At 40.4% G+C, this 18,853-nt stretch overlaps 1 protein-coding gene across 1 annotated transcript in view; it reads left to right on the top strand.

Annotated features, from left to right (window-relative positions):
• Nucleotides 1–2,988: 2,988 nt before the first annotated feature.
• The window catches only part of PLEKHG7 (pleckstrin homology and RhoGEF domain containing G7), a 34,133-nt gene continuing 18,268 nt past the window's right edge, over nt 2,989–18,853 (top strand). The window contains exons 1-6 of the mRNA XM_054199477.1: nt 2,989–3,684; nt 9,867–10,089; nt 11,535–11,575; nt 13,532–13,627; nt 14,764–14,913; nt 16,898–16,993. Coding sequence (XP_054055452.1) covers nt 2,989–3,684; nt 9,867–10,089; nt 11,535–11,575; nt 13,532–13,627; nt 14,764–14,913; nt 16,898–16,993 — 1,302 coding nt within the window. The remainder of the gene's footprint in view (nt 3,685–9,866; nt 10,090–11,534; nt 11,576–13,531; nt 13,628–14,763; nt 14,914–16,897; nt 16,994–18,853) is intronic.

Raw genomic sequence — 18,853 nt, 5'->3', positions numbered from 1 at the left:
AGAGCAGCATAAAGAGTCAAAAAAAAACACCAAAAACTCGTACATTCCTAAAACCCCTACTTAAAGCAAATACACTTGTACTGTCAGCTATCAGACAGGGTGATCACTTTTTTTTTAAACTTATCCCTTTCTCTTAGAAACCAAACTCAATGATTACTGAAAACAATAATGTCACAGTCTTGCAAATAAAGTTTTTGAGTTTGTTTTCTTCTGTCATTCTCTTGAAAGAATCCTCCCTCAATCCACAGTCACATCCAATGCTAAGTAAAATCAAAGGCACTTACTCATACCAGTTTTGGGGTATCATATTTTGGTTTGTAGATGAGTTTTGGAAAAAAAAAAAAACACAAAACAACACACAACAACAACAAAAAAAAGACAAAACAAAAAAACCACTTTGCAGAAAATGAAAGTGTTATAGCGCAAATTTCTGCATCACAGTGTTTGCTCAGCCCTCTGTTAATTGCATGATAGATTTCAACATTTGCGAAGGTTAGTGCTTCCTCACCAGTTATCTACCAAATAAACCATCTTTTCTGAAGTTTCACTTTCAATTCACCCAACCAAAGAATGTCTAAACCAATTTTGGTGGTTTCCAATCAGTTCTGCAACACAACAAAATAGTGTATTATCGATGTTTGGATGAATTCTCAAATAGTCCTATACTAAAAATCTGTCTGTTCAGAATTACTCAGATAGTTAGCACGCTTGCTAAAATTAAAATCTAATTGTAAATAATGTAACCTAGGGATATATCACTACTATTCTTCCATGAAGGATGAACAACGCATAGTTAGATCCAGCCGAATGAATCAAGACAAGCAGCATGAAAAAAAAAAAAAAAACGGTTTGTTGGAGGGGTGAAGGCATTTCGTCTGCTCTTGCAACTTATTATATACTTGACAGATCACTCTTGCCAAACTTTATCGATGTGGAAAGTACAAAAAAAAATTATAGAAGGAATGAAGTTTAAGAAAATGTATGTATCATGTTACCTTTTGTAAACGGGCATTGATCCTGAAGCCACTTCCGTCTGACCTGATAAACAAATCCCCTAGAAACAAACCTACAAGAAGAAACACTAGTTCCCTATACCAGCATTCAGCAAGGAGGCTTTAAAAGAGAAAACGCTGCTGCTAAGCCTAGTGTCAGTTAATCAAGCACTTGTTGAAAATTTGACTTAATTTCACATGAAAAGGATGTGACATACTGGAAGCTGGTAGACTTTCATCTGGCTACCTTGGTAAGTTTAATCATATATACTAATTTTTCTGCATGTGCGTGACATGTTTCTGCACTTTTTTTTTAACAATGTATTTTTCTTTACAAATATTTTGCTGCTGACAGATTCTATTCAGAAAAGTAACCCAGAAGTACCCATAAAGAAACTCGTAAGATTCAACTTGTTAAAGGAAAGGCATGGTAATCTTAAAAGCAAAAAATAATAAATCATATTTTTAATATAAGATTTCCATGAAAAAATGTCTTTAAACTTTTCTACTTCTACAACAGAACACTGTTCACATGGATATCTGGAAGCTCCATGCTGAGTTGCAAAATTCTGCATGGAGAAGAGGTGATTATTACAAAAAATTAAAAAATAAAAAAGCAAAGAGAATTCCTGGCCAAACGATGATCAGTTAGATGTGATTGCACTTCACAAAATAAAAGTCTTAAAAGATTGAAAAGCAATAACAGCAAATCTCGGAGCAATGGTATGCAATCATATCTTTGCTCTGAGGTGGAAAATAGTAATAATTTGTCATTACTGTCATTCATGATATATCTCGAATTTGATTTTTAATGTTTGACCATTTTAATAAGAATATGTGTTAATTAGCCCTTATCTATTAAGGAGGAATGAATAGACGCTAATATATTTGTGGCTATTCACTACATTTGTGAAAGAAGACATTTCCATCATAAAGATATGCTTTTTCTTCCTGTAAGCATCTGAATGACTGTCCTAATGGCTGAAGAGTTTGTAAAAAACAATACTTTGAACTAGAAAACTTGATGAAATCATTTGTTTCTAATCACTTTATAAATCAATCTGATGCAACTATATAATTAGACAAAAATCATATTCAATGTGTGATACTAAATAGCTCAAGAAAAAAGTCAACATATGTTGGAATAAACTCATTCTCATAAATAAAAGTGTCCAAAAGAAGCCAGCAATCATGAACAGATTCAAGATTCCTCTTAGCAAACAAAGAAGGTGAATTAAAGAAGAGGTTGAAGAGATGGAATTAGTAATCTTCAGTTATAACCTGAAATGTCAGTCCGGTTTTAGAGAGATTAGTCATCAAAAGACCTTAAAATAGAGCTTCATAAATCACAGAGCATAAGATTATTTACTGATAAATCAACAGATAAGTTACTTTGATAAATCGTTGTCTTCATTATTTGATTACAATGCATACATGATGTTTACTACAAAATAATTCTCCTGCTGAAAAGAAAAGCAAGAGTGATTAGACTCACCTTAAATAAATGTTAAATAGTATTTGCTTAAGCATTCAGCGAGTAATTAGTATTTGTACATAAGCGATTTTGCAACAAGGAGTCCTGAGAGCTAGTGACTTCATTTTTATCCCATGTACAGCAGCGCCACAATCTCACTTATTGATGGGGGAGTGGCAACAGGAAATTATGCGGCGGCAGTACCAGATGAGCAGAGATCCTTTACCACCTAATTAGTTCTACTGACTGATGCTGAGACTGCTTGCACACTCAAAATTAGCAGCTGCTTAAACCACATGCTGAAGTTGGGTCCTGAAACTGTTGCAACGTGCTTTAAAGCAGGACTCAAAACGCAGGGAATTGTTTCTGTACTAGTGCACATATCTACATTATTTTGTTGAGATTATTTTTCTATTTGCATGTTTTCCTGTACAAAAATACATATGGTGATTTTTTAAGAACTTTTTCTGATCATGTTTCCTAGCTACACAGACCTATAAATCTTCATGCTGCAAATAAAGAATGCAACAACCGAACTCTGATTATTCTTCAGACCTGGTCAAAGAAACCTGCATCAGTGTGGAACTACAGAACAGGGAAGCTGATCTTTATGAAGAAAATGTTGCTTTGTCTGGAAGCAACAGTCCAGAAGATGTCTTCAGTTCCTGTGAAAAGCAGGCAGTATCAGTTTGTATGGACACCACCATGCCTCCAGGGGACTACATTCGAAGACGAGGTTATACAGAGTCTTCACTTCTGAAGCTTCCCACAGAGGAGTGCATTGGGAGCCACCATGCACCTTTCCAGTTTGACCGGCATGCTCTGGCCAGAATTTCCACTTCTCCAACTTTAAGGCGTCTAAGGATGGCCTCCGCCTCACAAGCACTGTCATTTCAGGACTGCTCTGACACAGCTCAGCTGGGGAATCAAAAGGAATACACCAGCTGTCTCCACCACGTTTGTAAGAGTCCACCTCGGTGCACTACAACTTCCTCGTTGTCATTGCCTTCTTGTGTCCATGCAAAACTACTGTCTTCCAAAGCCAAGTCTGAGACAGCTATAGCAGATCCCGAGTCTGCTGGCCCCAGATCAAAGCTGCTGAGCCAAAAAGATCCTGGCAGTCCCAATGAGACACTCCAAAAATCTTGGAGAGCCAACTCTGCTACTCTGCCTAGGAGACTCCCCCGCCCCAGTCCTACACCACAGGAGGGTGTCCAGGTAAGAGGAATAGGATGATGCAACCTCCTTTTCAGTCTTGCATATTCAGTGTTAATCTGTCATGGCCCAGTGCATAAACAAAACCACAATTCTTAACCTGAACTACAACCTGTCCCACATTCCTCTGATACAACAGACCAACTTCTATGCTCATCAGGAAGGGCGATTTTTCCTTCCATATCAGCAAAAGGCAACGGTTCCAGCCTTGTCTCTTGGTGACCAGCTTGGTCTAGTCCGCTTCTGCACATGGCCACTCTTTCCCACCTCTGTCCTTTCACCCTGGTGGTCCAGTATACCTGTTTGCGGGGCTATGAAAGAACAAGACTAAGTAATTTATCCAGTCCTGGTTTGGGTTTTAGAAGATTATTTTCTTTCCAGGGTCCTTTAGCAGGGTTCTTCCCTGGCAGCTCTCCCCAGTAACTTCACCCCAGGTCTGCTACTACATCTACTCTCAAAGACCTTGCATTTCTTGCACAAGAAGTTAAATTCAGGCACATGCTTGGCTCTGTCCTTACTCAAAGGACCTACACTGTCACTGAACATGGATGGCGTTAAATAGGTGTATAGCTCTTTACTAACCAGTTAGTTTTGTGCCACAGACCAAAAGCTATTCTCCCCACACACACTTCAAATATAGGAAACATTCTGGATATCAAATGAGCTCTCCTCCTTTCTCCATAACAGTGAAAATAATTAGCCAATGCCTAAATCTACGTAGGACATTTCTGTTAACAAATGAGTACTTTTTTCACAAAATCAGATTGCTTGCTTGCTTTCTGACCAAGTAACAAGAATATCTCACTTTCTTTCAGAACATTGGATTTCCTATACAAAGGTATGCATGTATCTATTTTATGTAATTCTAAGTTTTACTTCTCTACGATTTTAATGAATCCTCTTCACTCTAAGACAAAATCGAAGAACAAGGCACGTATGTGTAACTCAACTTCAATTTGTAGATTTGCTTTGTGAAATGCCTGTCACCAGCTTGTTAAACTAAACTTATTCAATGAGATTTTCTTTCAAAGGCGGCCCTCTCCCCAACACGTTTAGCTATATTTCACGCAATATTTCAGCTGGACCATAGGAGAGCTCTGCCCTAGGAACTAACTGCCAAAAAGTCTGGCTGTTTGGATTAGCGGCGTCAAATTTCAGCTTGAAGAATGCGAAACATCTCATAATCTTGAGCGACATTCTTCAAAACTTTGTGGGAGGGAGAAGGGAGCAAAGAAGCTAGGAGAACAGCTCAATATTGTTCTCCTACATGAGCAAAGCAGACCTAGGCTGCTACTGGGTAGGGGGATTGCTAATCCTACAAACTGAGACAAATACTTGGATTTTGTAAATTAGCGCAGGCAAAATAAGGTGCTGCGTACCATAGATCTGTGCAGTGAATTGCATCAAGCTCTTACAAGCGATTATCAGAAAGCAAAAGCTTGACTAGGAATGAGTTTGGTTCAGCCATTTTTGTTTCCTGAAGATGTTCAAATGTTTACAGAAGGGAACTGAAGTTTGTTTTCTCCCCAGACAACAAGGAAGTGGGAGCTAGTACCTCCCTTAATGACCATCCCTCTCTCACCGATGGGGCAGTGCTCGCTTTACTGCATGATCCCCTCGAAGATTTCAGGTGGGGCATGCAGGTGAGTGAGGTATATTAAAAGCACCAACACTAGTGAGCGAGTCTTGGCAAAGACAGAAGTAGCCTCACAACAAACAGCAATACACTGCTTCTGCGACTGCCATAACGTGTTTCACTTATCAAGGCAGCAGACACCATTTGTTGACCTGTGTCTCCTCTTCTTCCCAATATTTACTCATTTTTCAGGTAAAAAGCTCTGTTATAACCTGCGGCTTACAAACAGGTCTGTGTTTCAAATACATTTATGTTTGGGACTGGGTGGGTTGGAGCAGGTTGATACAGTCTGGGAGTCTTTACGCAATGCAATTCCCCAGACACGTCTGAACAGATGTGTGTGTGCATCTGAAGTCACATGTGCACTGTAGAAGAGGCTTCCTAGATTTTCTGAACTGTTGCGATTTTCAACCCACTCTTTGGCATTTTGAATTTACAACGGAGAGTGGAGGGGAGGGAGAGATCTTTGTGTCTCGTTGTGAAAACATGTGATCTGTACCTATTATGGCAAGAGTCTGATCTGATCCAACTCAAAACTGAAATACATAAGCGTATCTCACTGACAGGGTGAAGATTTATGTGATCTGTAGCAAACTTCAGGGGAGACTTTGAAGAATACTGAATGCAAATGGCTAAACAGGAGAACACTGACCGTTTAACGTAAACACCTTCTCTTGGTGCCACGAACCTGGCAGCTTCAGAAGAAAACCACTATATGCCAGCTAGGATACTGGCTCTGTACTTCTATCCAGACACATTTTAAAATCATACAAGAAACAACGTGAGATTTGTTCCATAGCCGTCAGCAGGAAAGATTGACAAAAGGATATTTGGATGACATATTATGATTTCCATTTTTTGTCTTGACCAATATTAGAATGGGCAGAAATATAATACACGAATCACCAGTTTCTGCTTTAAACACTTTTTATCAAGTTGAGTTTGGTCCAAGGTCTAGGCAAGGGCTGTATTCATCTAATCCCTTCTTATCACAGCCAGAGAAAACTGCTGAAATGTCAGATTATTCTCTCCATCTAGAAGCACATTGGAACAGTTGGCAAACCTCCTCCAAGACTGACATATATCGTCCAGGGTAAACACATACCTCCATCCTTCAGTTTTAATGAACATCTCTTCTCCCCACTCCCAGGCTTTACTTTCAAAAGTCTTTCTTAAAGCAGCAATGCTCATCTTAAACAGCCTTCCCACACACAGCCCTCAGTCAGGAATGCCAGTCCATCCCCTGTCGGCATAGCAACATGCTGAACTGATACTGATTAAAAATAATCAGCCAAAATAAATAAACAAAAAGGATAAGAGGGGCAGCACAGAGAGAGGTGCGTGTGGTGGAGACAAGGTGAGATGCTAAAGCCAACACTGAAGTGGAAGAAAACATTGATAAAACAAAACCTTTAGTTTACTCTGAGTTCATTTTCTCCTTGCACCTTTCAGCGTATCAGAGATTGGGTGGAAAACTGGATTACGCTATTTCCTAAAGACAACCACTAATGAAGAGTCTTCTCAGTAACGGCCATGGCAGCCCATTTTCAATGACTCAAGGGAGCTGGGCTCATCTATCTTGAAGTGCTCCTCTTCCTCTTTTAATGTCTCATATGCCTGTAAATTGTCATGCTAACTCTTTGAATCGGGGAGTCCAAATACCCTCCCTGAGTGGCCTGGGTAACAGTGTCACCACCTGGCAGCAATCTCAGCACTGTGACCACCCTATAATGCTGGCATTTGTAACCTCTTCAGTTGCTTTTATTCTCATCTTGTGGGTATTCCTTTAAATAATGTATCTGTTATTGAAGTAAGGTGATTTATATAGATGGCTGTTCCCTGGGACAGCTAGTTAGGCTAAGATTATGGACATATAAAGATACAGACCTCTAAAAAGCAATCAGCTGAAACTCTCCATGTCCTAGAAAAAACTATATAGACAGGATATTTATTTTTCCAGACCACAGAAAAATAAATTACATGCTTCAGTGTCTTTAATAATTTTCCGTAACTTTGTAAAGCAAACTTGTGATATTATCTCATTTCACAAAGCAAGAAGATTTAAAGAAGGAATTTTTGCAGATGATATCTCCTCAGGTACTTGAGTTCATCCCTAAAGTACAAGCATTTCTCTCACTCAAACACTTCAGTCCTCTGCCCCTAGTAAAAAAAAAAAAAAAAAAAAAAAAACACTAAAGAAAAAGGCAAAGCTACAGAGTCTTTAGGTATGGAAAGACACTAAAATATTGCATACAGACTCATAACTGGTAAACTGAATTACACAGCACTTTGGTACTTTAATTCCTCCAGTAAAACCAACTAAAACATCTAATATACCTAATAAATCTACAGGCATCAGGCCAGGTGATCACAGATACCTGTCCCTTCATCTGTGAAGCATGAGTACATAATTTAGGCATGTAAGTCATTAATCAGCCCAGGCACGTCAGATTGCAAAGGTATATCGTAGATACGCACCCACGTGACCTTGGCATGCTCCCACACACCGCAGGGCTGCAGACCTATGTGAAGAGCTTGTTTAGGCATGTGTGTGTCTAAAGTTCAAAGCCTTTTTCATCTAGGGAAATAACACCATTTAACTCAGTTACAATGAAACTATGCTTCCCATTACTAATCTTCAGAAGCCCCTGGCCTCCAACTTCAAAATATATTCTAAAATTGAAGTAGGCTAGATACTTCAAAAATCAATAATACATTGGCAAAATATAGCTGTGAATCCAACCTGAAATAAATCTCATGGATTTCCTAGTGCAGGACTGACAACTTTAAGAATTTGCCTTGTATTAGATTGCAGCATCTGGCTTGTATAATAACCCGGCTGCCCAAGAGATTGCATCGTGGAATCACTGTAGGTTTCAGAAGCATCTTAATGCAATTGTTACCAATGCTGAAAATTTGCACTGGGTAGCACTCAGCGCACCTCATCAGCAAGCGGTCTCCCTGCGCTGGTATGGGCTTGCAGACAACCAAGAAACAGACCCCATCCATAAAAGCTCTCAAGCCATGTGTTAGGTTCAGTTTCATGAGAAACCTCAGAGTTTCATTGTAAATCCCTAAAGTTAAATAAACAGATCCTACGTTCCCCATTCAGTTAGGGCTAACAGAAGAAGAAAAGCTTTTGGAGAACTTGTACATTGCAAACTCCTCAACACGTGATTTTCAAGCCCTAATATGTCCATATTCAAAGTGTTAAAGTCCCAGACCTGGCTCTCCTGATAGCCTACAGCCCACACTATTATTAGGAGAAGTTTTTCCTTCCATCTATATAATTCGATTGGTTTAGCTAAGGCAATTGCAAACAATGTCACTGTCAGATCATAACAAAAAGCATAATCTCCATGTCCCGTTATACGTATCAAATCCCAGTTCTTTACCTCAGAGCTCATCTGCCAGTTGATAAGTTGTCGAGTTCACGCACTTATAGGGAAAAATATACCTGCCGGGTGCTGGCAGATGGCTAGATATTCACCGTAAGGTATCTGCCTAGGCAAAAAGAAAACCCAAACCAGTAAGAATTACACTTAACCGACAAAAAAATACCATACACAATAAATGGTGACTGAGAAAGAGAATTTTTATATATGTACACACATTTCACATCTCCTCCCTCAGCTACTTAATTACTGACCCTTTGAACTCTAATGCCGTTTTCATGCATCAGTCAATCAAAGACAGCACAACAGCAGCTGTAGACACCAGTCACTTTGCAACGGCATACTAACACAATTAATTGGTATCGGTGTGAGTTATTAGCAAAATCCAAAAAGGTTTTTGATGTGCACCAGTAGTTTCTGTATTTGAATGCAAGCAGCTGCTGGCACAAACATGCTGTTGGATACAGAACGCCTGTGTCACTTCACTTGATGGATCTACATCCTGGACAATGCCCTCTGTTAGTAACAACAATAGTTGGAAAGAGCCATTTGTTTTCAACCAGCAGGGCCACTAAATCATATTATATCCAAAATACAAAATATTTGAATTAGCAGTAAAAACACCAAAAACATTTAGAAAGAAAAGAGCTCAAACTAGCCAAAAAGTTAAATATTAAAAAAAAAAAAACCCACAACATTTTAAGTGTTTCACTAGTATGCTGTCTTTTCTTGAAATCAACTGAGTTATATGAAGGTTGAAAGTACAGAATCATAGAATTGTTATGGTTGGAAGAGACCTTTAAGGCCATCAAGTCCAACTGTTAACCTAGCATTGTCAAGTTACTACGGAGTAGTAACAAAGTAATGACAACCCGCATATCAGCTAAGGACATGATATTTAAGTGCTCCTTTGGACTCCAGTGCCAAAACATAGGTTCTGAAATCTCCGCTTTTCACCTAATCTCACAAGAACCCAGGAATTTCCAATATTTAAATTCTTTAAGTACCTATTATCTGAAGTAAGCCATGGTCATGATCTCAGCAACAATGTGCAGTTGGAAAGATAATTCTAAGTTTGCTGTCTATCACTGAAATTTTCTGCTCATTGTTCCTTTAACACATCATGTCACAGCCGCTGTGATTTGGTTTTTTAGCTCATTTCCTCCTGTCTCAGCAAGGAGCACTTCAGAAGTTTCCTCTGCAGCCACGGGCGGAGAGAGATGACGTGTGTTGTTGTTGCATCTCACAGATCGGCCGAGCGCAGGCGTAGCTCCCTGGTAGTGAGTCTGCCGGGACTCGAGGTGTTCCCTGGAGACCTCCTGGTGTCAGACAGTGCCATGGACTACCTGCCCCACGCGGCCCTCCTGCTAAGCGCAGGTCAGACACAGGGTGGGGTTTGCTCGGCTAAGCCCAGCAAAAGCCATGACTAAAACATGCACGTGCGTGTGTGGGATGGGGAGGGAGGATCGGTGCGATGACAACAGGCGAGGCAGCACAGCCTCCATGGGGGATCCTGTTACCCCACACCAAAGCAACTGCATCGCTAATTTTAAAAATCCCCTCGTTTTTGGTTGGGTTTTGTTTGTTTGTTTTTTATATTTTTGCCTGCATTATACTGCTGAATGCAAAATGTAAGAGGTAGATGAGGCGGGCTGGACACGGATCACCTCCCTCCTCCACAGGCAACCAGAGCCCAGGCCAGGAGCAACCAGGGCCCAGGTCAGGGTCTCCATCTGCAAACAGCTGAGTTACAAATTCCTACCTGCGCAGCTTTAAGCACAGGGAAGAGAGTGGCCCATGCCACCTTTTCCAGTAGTGCTCTAATCACAAGGGTAGCAGACCCAACTCATGGCTAGAGGTAGCTCACAAGACCTTCCAATGCTGAAACGTAGACCTGCTAGTAATTTCCACAAGTATCTATTGTGGAATATAATCATAGAATGGTTCGGGTTGGAAGGAACCTTAAAGATCCTCTAGTCCTAACCCCCCTGTCCTGGGCAGGAACACCTCCCGCTAGAATATTATAGTGTGTAGTGCGATTGCCAGAGACCAGAAGATGCTGGCGACCAGAGACCAAAATTTTCTCAAAAAATAAGTGAGTCAAGGTCACAACCAGCAGTTTCATGAAAACAAACAAGCCAGCCATCCCCAGAAAGAATGACCAAGGCCTTCGAAATCTGAAAGGAGAAAGTTTCAACTGTGATTCCACACAGGTGCCACATGTAGAAAACTCTTTCCAATTTCTTGCTGAACAAACACAGGCATTCCTCACCTCTCACCAGTGCATTCCTACATCTGGATCCCCAGCTTTCCCTGTGCCTCACTAAGGATCATGAGTTACAGCTTGCACCACTGTGCCAGCCCCATGACAGCTCTGGGGCTTAGGGTTTGTAGGATTGTTTATTCACAGGAGTTTTAAATACCTGCATAGCTCCAAGATATTACTAATGAGCAGACATACCCTAATTCTTGCTTCAAAACAATGATTATCTTCAAGAATTGGCTTGAGGTATGATGTGTTTTCCCATGTAAGGTATTGGCAATCACATACTGATCATCTGCAGCAAGTGGGAGTGTTTAGCATCATCCAAGATCCCATCACAGATAGACATAATTCTTGCTGGGAGGAACCCAACAGGCTTAATGTGTTTTAAGTCTGGTGCACAAACTGCCTAAACACAAGTATTATGTCTGAGCCAAGTATAGTATATCAGCCTTCGTATTAAAAAAATTAATAAAAAAAATTTAAAGAATAGATAAATAACAGTTTTATTTTTAGCTATTTGTTTCTTTACTGATAACACATTTGTTTTACCCATTAGAGTCCAAAAAGCCAAGGTGGCCATTTGCCAAAAGAGGAGTTGTGAGTATTTCACCGTGTTTTTTTCTCTTGCACTGACCTTGCCTTCTCCCACAACTAACCTGGGTAAAAAGAGTTTCTTTACTTTACTGCCCTTGGAGAAAGGCAGCCAGCAGGGTGAGCTGAACTCGGAGGTTGAACTCTCAGCCCACCCTGGGACTGCTTGGACATTAATCTGCAATGAAGGCAGGGTGGCTCCAGTGCAGCCACCAGTGCCGCTGCACGTGATGCACATGAAAACACAGCCAGCGCCGCCACTCCCCGTCCCCATGGATGGTGAGAGGAGAGGTGCCCTCGGCACCAGGAGGGCAGAGCGGGGCGGGCAATGCAGGAGCTCTCCTTCAAGGTCCTCAGTGGTGGTAGCATGTCAAATGCAGCTCCCCGGGCTAAGAGAGCATGAGGTGGGTAAGTCAGTCACATCATTGCCTTGACCACAGTGTATCCTGCATTTTCTGCATGCCAACCTAGCCCTTAGTGCCTTAGGGCTCTAGAGTATCTGCCTAACTCCCACTCACACAGAGGAATCTAGGCTTTACCTATCAAAGTAGCTTTTTAGATGCTTTCTGAGGCCTTTCCTGTCCTCTCGGGCACCCTCACACTTGCCAGTAAAAGCACACACACCAACACACTTCAGTTAATTTGCTTGTCTAACATATTTCCTTGTCTTTTCTAGTTATGAGAATTTTCTCTTACTATGGTATCCAAATTTCCTTCCTGAGCACTGTTCATCATTCAAAAAAATCATTTACAAGTGTCTCGAAAACTTCGCACCCCTAAACATGTAATTGTGAACAGTCCCTTCCTAATATTTTTTGCATTTTATCTTCTAAATCTCAACTATCAAAGAAGAGTTTGTGCAAGTGAATCCAGTGCAATTACTCGTGTACAAGAGTTCCCACTTCATTTGATAGCATTTCTATAGCATCTGAAGGAGCACAGCCTAAAACTGAGAAATTTTAAATTCAGCAAAATATTTGAAATTTGCAATAAAATGTATTTGATATCTAGCAAAAAATGATTTCTGAGACTATTAAATACCATAAAATTTAATCTATGAAGATTCATTTGCTGGTGCACTTGTTAAGTGTGGGGGCATATATAATTACATTATTGTTTCTGCTCCATTTCAAGCTTTCAAAATTAGGAGTTGAGCTTAAACTCTGGACTTCTAATATTATAATCAAACACATATTTAAAAATTGCCTTGAGATCAGTGCCTAAATTTCAGACAATAGAAATCCATGAAGTACGAGTATACTGTTCCAGAGAGCGGACAAAACTTAGGCAAACACCTTATAAGTCTATGCTCAGAGCACTAAATTAGAGTTCATAAATACTGGTTATACTTTTTACATGGCACTGTCGGCCTGAAAAACAAAGTCAAACCAAAAGCAATTGTTTTTATTTCATGATCCCTCACATAGACAAACTCCTCCTGCTCTTTAAGCTTTCTAAAACCTCATTTTATAGACTCTACTCTGCAGCTGACCAAAGGAGGTTTTTCAATACGTATCTCAAATAAAAAAAATTAATAAACAAATAAACAAACAAACACTCAAGCTTTGTATACCTATGGCAGGAGGACGATTTCAACTCTGAGTTTGTCGTCCCCTACTTTTTACAGTGATGAAGGAAGAAAATATTTTATTTGTTCTGTCTTCCGAGGACAGCCCATTGTCTGTTGCCATACCAATGATTTGCCCTGCCAAAGACTTCTGCGTTACATAAATAAGATCTTACACATCCACACCTAAGCCACCTACACACCCCACCCATAGCTACAAATAAACCTGCCATCACTGCCTCATCTCTGTGTAGGAGAGCCTGGAAATACAAGGAAATCACTCAGTTAAGGGCAAATTCCTTACAGATGAGAGCAAGGTTACTGATCTGGGTAAACTTCTTAATGGTCTTTAAAGCATTGTGTGAATCAGGGGCGCTTTTTTTGTCATTCAACAGGGTAAAGACAAACAGAAGCAAGCATCTGATCTGGAAAACTGTCTTTCAACCGTTAAGATCATAGACTGCAGCACATATGAATTTTTCTGCTTTAAGGTATCAAAACAGTATACTGTACGAAGGACACTCAAAGATGGGGATAAAAGTTTTGCGTTCATTTCAATTTACCATTTTTCTCTACATTAATCTGGATATGAGGCACCGCTGCAAAATTCACGCATAAAGCATAAGGTGTATTTTTGTTGTTTGAAATGGAGGGGTGAGGGGGAAACTGTGAGTGTTGTAGAGGGTTAGCAACGGCCCTCGTAAAACCCTGGATTTTGCCAGGCTTCCAGACTGCCCTAGATCAGGGAGGTACCATCTTCAAAAAAAAAAAAAAAAAAAATAAAAAGCATCAAGACAACCCTCCCAGCAGCACCTGCAGATCTGGGGAAAGAAATTGCAGCATCACAGAGATGCCAAACATGGCAGGGTCGCCCCCCCTGCTGCCTTCAGGGTGTATTCAGAGGCGGCCACAGAGAGGTCAGTGCCAACACCGAGGTTCAGCTGAAGAAATCCCACCAAAGACTGTCTGCCAGATAAACAAGGCTCCTGGCCTCCGGGGCCCCCTAGCCGTAGAAATACCAAGTTTGGGCTACTGGGGTGATATTCAGCTAACCCACACCTGACACCATCTGCTCTCCAAAGCAAACCTTTTGCTTCTCACCGCTGGCTGTTATGTGCAGTTCCCCATAGACTCGGTTGTTGAGAACTCCCATCAGTGCCTAACTTATATGTGAACATCTGACTTTGGAGCAGGTCAGTAAGGTAATAATGGCCACCTTAGGACTAAACAAAACAATATCCAAGTACCTACGAAGACCTAGTCCTTTGGTACCTTGATTTTACCATCTGGAAAAGAGGAAGCTATCATCCATCCCTGCTTTCCAGCAGCAGCAAAACAGACTAAATTCCTTAGCATTTGCAAGCTGCCCACTATTTTTTGATACAGCATCCTACAAACAGACTATCATACTGTGTTACTTGCAAATTCAATGTGTTTATATTATAAATATTTTGGAGGAAAATGTCAGGTTTTTTAATCTTTTTCAAGGAGTCTTTAAGCTTTCAGAAGAATCACTGACACTGGCAGTCGGGCTCTTTACATGGGCAAAGAGATCATAGATTCTTTTCATAAGGTCTGAAGCAGTTGATGCAACAGTCAGTGGTTTTCTTTCTTCTTCAATCAATAGAGTAAATCTTGGCATGAATTTATAAAGACGCAACAGAGTGAGCAGAAAGATGTCGACAGCCAGTTAGAAGTGAAAAAAGAAGCAGCAGTGTGGGAACTTTTCACAAGTGAATGCACTTACTTTCTGGATCATTTGCTGGTTCTCAAGACGGTAACTTCAGATTTCATTTACCAAAAATAATGAAACATTATTTGCCCTGCTGTCAGCATGGCAGACATAAAGCCACCTGTAACCTCGCATTGGGTGTCTATGGGGGAATGACTTAAGCACTTGTTTTTTCTCCCACCTTGCCCGCTCATCCTGTTTCCACAGTTCCCTTTGGTTTTTATCTTCTTGATGGCATCTCTTCTTCTGGACATCACTTTCTAGTGCTTTGCAAACACCATCTAATTGCAGATCCTTCCGGCAATTTCAGCTGAATTATTCTCTCTCTATTCCCCTCGCTAACACTGAACTGAAGCCACTCTCCAATTGACTATACAGGATATTTCTCTACCGCTAGCCGTTATGCTCTTCGTTTAACTTCATATAGAGCTGTTTAGGCTACTCCGACTAGAGCACAAAAACCTCAAAATTCAGCAGACCTGTAGTTCTAATACCACAAGAAATCAAGCAAACTAAGAGACAACTCCTCTCCCAAAAACTCCAAATTGCCCCCATCATGGTGAATTTTAAGAGCTTTGAAATATGGACAGGAATATTACACAGTTACAAGAATAGCTGCACTATTTACGTTCATCACAGCTCAAAAGTTAGTGTATCCCTCTAAAAGGATGGAAGCTTCCCTAAATGTCTTATCGTTTTTCTCTTATTCTGCACAGACGATTTCTGTTTTCTTATTAGTCAAAAGAAAAAGATCAGTGAAGTTTTTTCCATGTTGCTGAAAAGTTAGCCCAGGCAATACAAGAAGTATTACTGCAAAATAAAGGGAATAAATAGAGGAGTGGGCTGAACTCCTCCACAGTGCGGCAGAACAGAAAGGGAGAGGAAAGGGGATGACAGGACCCTTGGTCCAAGCCAGGATGGAAGCATCCTTCCTTCTATACGCTTTGTTTTGAGATCTGAGAGTTAAAACAGATGAACGCTTGAGCAGATGAGGTAACAGGAGACATGCAGGCCCCGTGGTGAGTCTGTTGTAGGAACACACAGACAAGCCTGAGCCAGCCCCGCGTGACCCATGAATGATAAACTATTCAGCCCGTGCCAGCTTCCCAAACTCTCCTGCCAAAGAAAGAACCCATTGAATTTGGATAGCCAGTTTTACAGATACCTGCTACTGTAAGTACTTCCCAGTATAGAAACATTCCACTGATTTAAATGAATCTCCACAGGGAACTTCAAGACCACTGTAAATCCCCTTTAAGCTCTCAGGTCAACTGTTCGTGGCAACTGCAGAATTACGCAAGGCTAAGCAAACACTCTCACTAGCTCTTCAGTCTTGGCACCTGGGTGAGGGGTTTTTTCATTAATGCTTTTCACACATATGCAAGAAATTCTACTGGGTTATCTACATTTTTTAAGCCTTTTTCAGATTTAGGTCAGATTCGACACAGCTCCAACATCACTGTCAGGGCTTAAATAATACAAAAACTTAAACAGCCAATAAATACACATGCAGTTTTCACTCAATACAAGTTAATAAAACAATCCAAAGAGACGAAAAGTCTTCATGAGCCCTCTACTTACGCTATTCCAGCATTTTTTTTCCCATAGCAACTTGAAACAACTTATATAGCAGCAGATGCATGGGGTAAGAAGGAAAGCATTTAGAAAGGTCATAGAAATCTGTAACTATGACTCTGATGTTATTATTTCCTTCACATGGGTCTGCATGGGGCTCAGTTGCCCGTGTTCAGCTAGAGACCACAGCAGGGACATAGCTGCTTCTGTGGCAGCTGCAGAGACACCCCAGAGACATCACTCATACCCTCCTCCTCACACAAAGCCCAATATTTAGCCTTCAGGCAGGTCAGGAAAAATTTCTCAGAGTGTTGTCTTCTGCCCTCCCCAAATCAAATTATCATTTCATGAGAATTACAATGCAAACATGCTACTTTCAGGAAGAAGAAGAAAAAAAGATATATTTTGAATTGGCACAAATAGTAAATAACATGGATTTGTTCTGTTTTTAAAGATATTTATGAACACTCTAAAATACCTCCAAAGTAATGAATTTCTCCTGGATGTGGATTTGTGGAGACTTTTCGCAAACTTGGAGGAGTTAAACAAGGTGAGTAAAAAAAAAATAAAAGTCTTAACTGAGATCAGAAACCAAACAGCCCTATAAAAGGAGACAAGAAACCATCCATAAAGCATCTATTCAGATTCAATGATTACATTTGCAACTTAGTTCCAATAATTAGTCTTTCCTTCATTTCTAGTTGGTGTATCAGTGGGGGTCAAATTTCACAAGTGCAAATTATTCTCATGTGCATCCAGCAAAAGATAAACAGGCATTTGAACACAGAGGAAAGCTCGTTTGGCAGTTGTTTCTAAGTAAGCACAGGTTTGAGACTAATTCTTGTAAGCAGCATCCTTTTAAAAGGATTTGTGAAGATAAATTCTGATTGCAGAATCCTGACAGCAAAACAGTAAGAATGGCAAAATAACTGCAATAACAATAACAAGTTTTCTTTATCGAACAGATGGGCATGAAGACTTTGCTATCTATTACGCCAGTCCAGTAGAGCAAGTTGAAATAAAATTATGATCACCCCTCTCCAGCTGAGGTTCACAAAATAGCTTTTACACAACTTTAGAAGCAAACCAGAAGTTTCTCTTAGCTTGAGAGCTCTTTTACAGGACACCTTATCCTTAATAGCAAAGTGAATTTTGGAAGGGGCTCTTCAGCTACGTACGCTGAACTTCTGAAGTTGCTTACTTCAAGTTCTTTCCCTTGTTGTAATTCCCTTGCCTTAACAGTTAACATCTCTCTTCTTAGCCGAAACAATAAAAGCAGGAAAACTCTTCAGAGTAGGGACAATTGGCCAGAGCTCAAACATACAAGCAAGTCACCTCTGCTCAGTGACTGACCACCCACCAGGTGAGCTGCTGTGAGGGACCACCTGAGCAGGTTTGGAGATACAAGGAAAGAGATTTTTTTAGCTGATGTGTTTCACCTTGTGCTTGTTGTGGGCTGAGACCCTACATGCAGCCAGCTGCTAGAGTTCAGTTGATGTGTGGCTGCTGATTCCTTCGTTCTTGTTCAAAGAAAGGAGTGGGTATATTGCTGTGTGCCATTTAGCAATTGCAAAAGCTTGGAGCTTGGCTGGAGCCTGGTCATGTCTTGAGACAATTATCTTTAACACATTTTTTATTTTGTTTTCTAATTGTGTTGTCCTTATTAACGAGAATGATAAATGATCACCTATTATGCCTACTTGTATAGGCATATCACTTGTATACTGACAAAATGTAGGAGAAAATAGCTGCTCTCAATGCCTTTTATGACTTTTTTCATGCATTTTACAGCACGCATTTCTTCTTGACAGCAGGATGAATCTTTGAAAAATGCACACTGTAAAAGGTGTAAAATGCACCCTTGTCAAAATGAAAGACTAAGCATCATTCTAAAAGTAACCCTGCCCCTAAAAGTACACCAAACAAAGCAGGGTGTGCAGCTACAACAGCAGTTTGTACCAGTATCACAGAAGATGATGTTCCTTTCTGGCCTAAAATTTGGCCTAAAGCTGAGCCTGGTCATGAATCTGTGTTGAAATAATGCCTTTAGGAGGCAAGTGTGGGATTAGGAGCAGGCTTTCACCCACATCTGACTGACACCGTGGGCACCCTTGACTCCTGTGCAAACACAAGAAGTTAACTTATAGGCAATACGTGACTTTTAATAGCATTTTATATAAATTTCCCTCATCTTCAATAGCATGAAACAAGAAATTCAAACTGTGAAAGATGGTATCTTCTGCAAGTGACCACGAAGACTTCCTTAATTGTCACAGCTCTGCCATACACAATCAGTGTTTTCCAGTCGATATCATACATCCATTGTAATTTTTCATGTCAATTCATATCAAAAACAGCTGCTACCCTAAAATACGTTTAAATGGAATAACTAACCTTGTGTCAAAGTTTT

Source organism: Rissa tridactyla, chromosome 1 (assembly GCF_028500815.1).
Source record: "Rissa tridactyla isolate bRisTri1 chromosome 1, bRisTri1.patW.cur.20221130, whole genome shotgun sequence".
NCBI lineage: Eukaryota > Metazoa > Chordata > Aves > Charadriiformes > Laridae > Rissa > Rissa tridactyla.
This window is presented reverse-complemented; position numbering and strand designations above follow the sequence as displayed.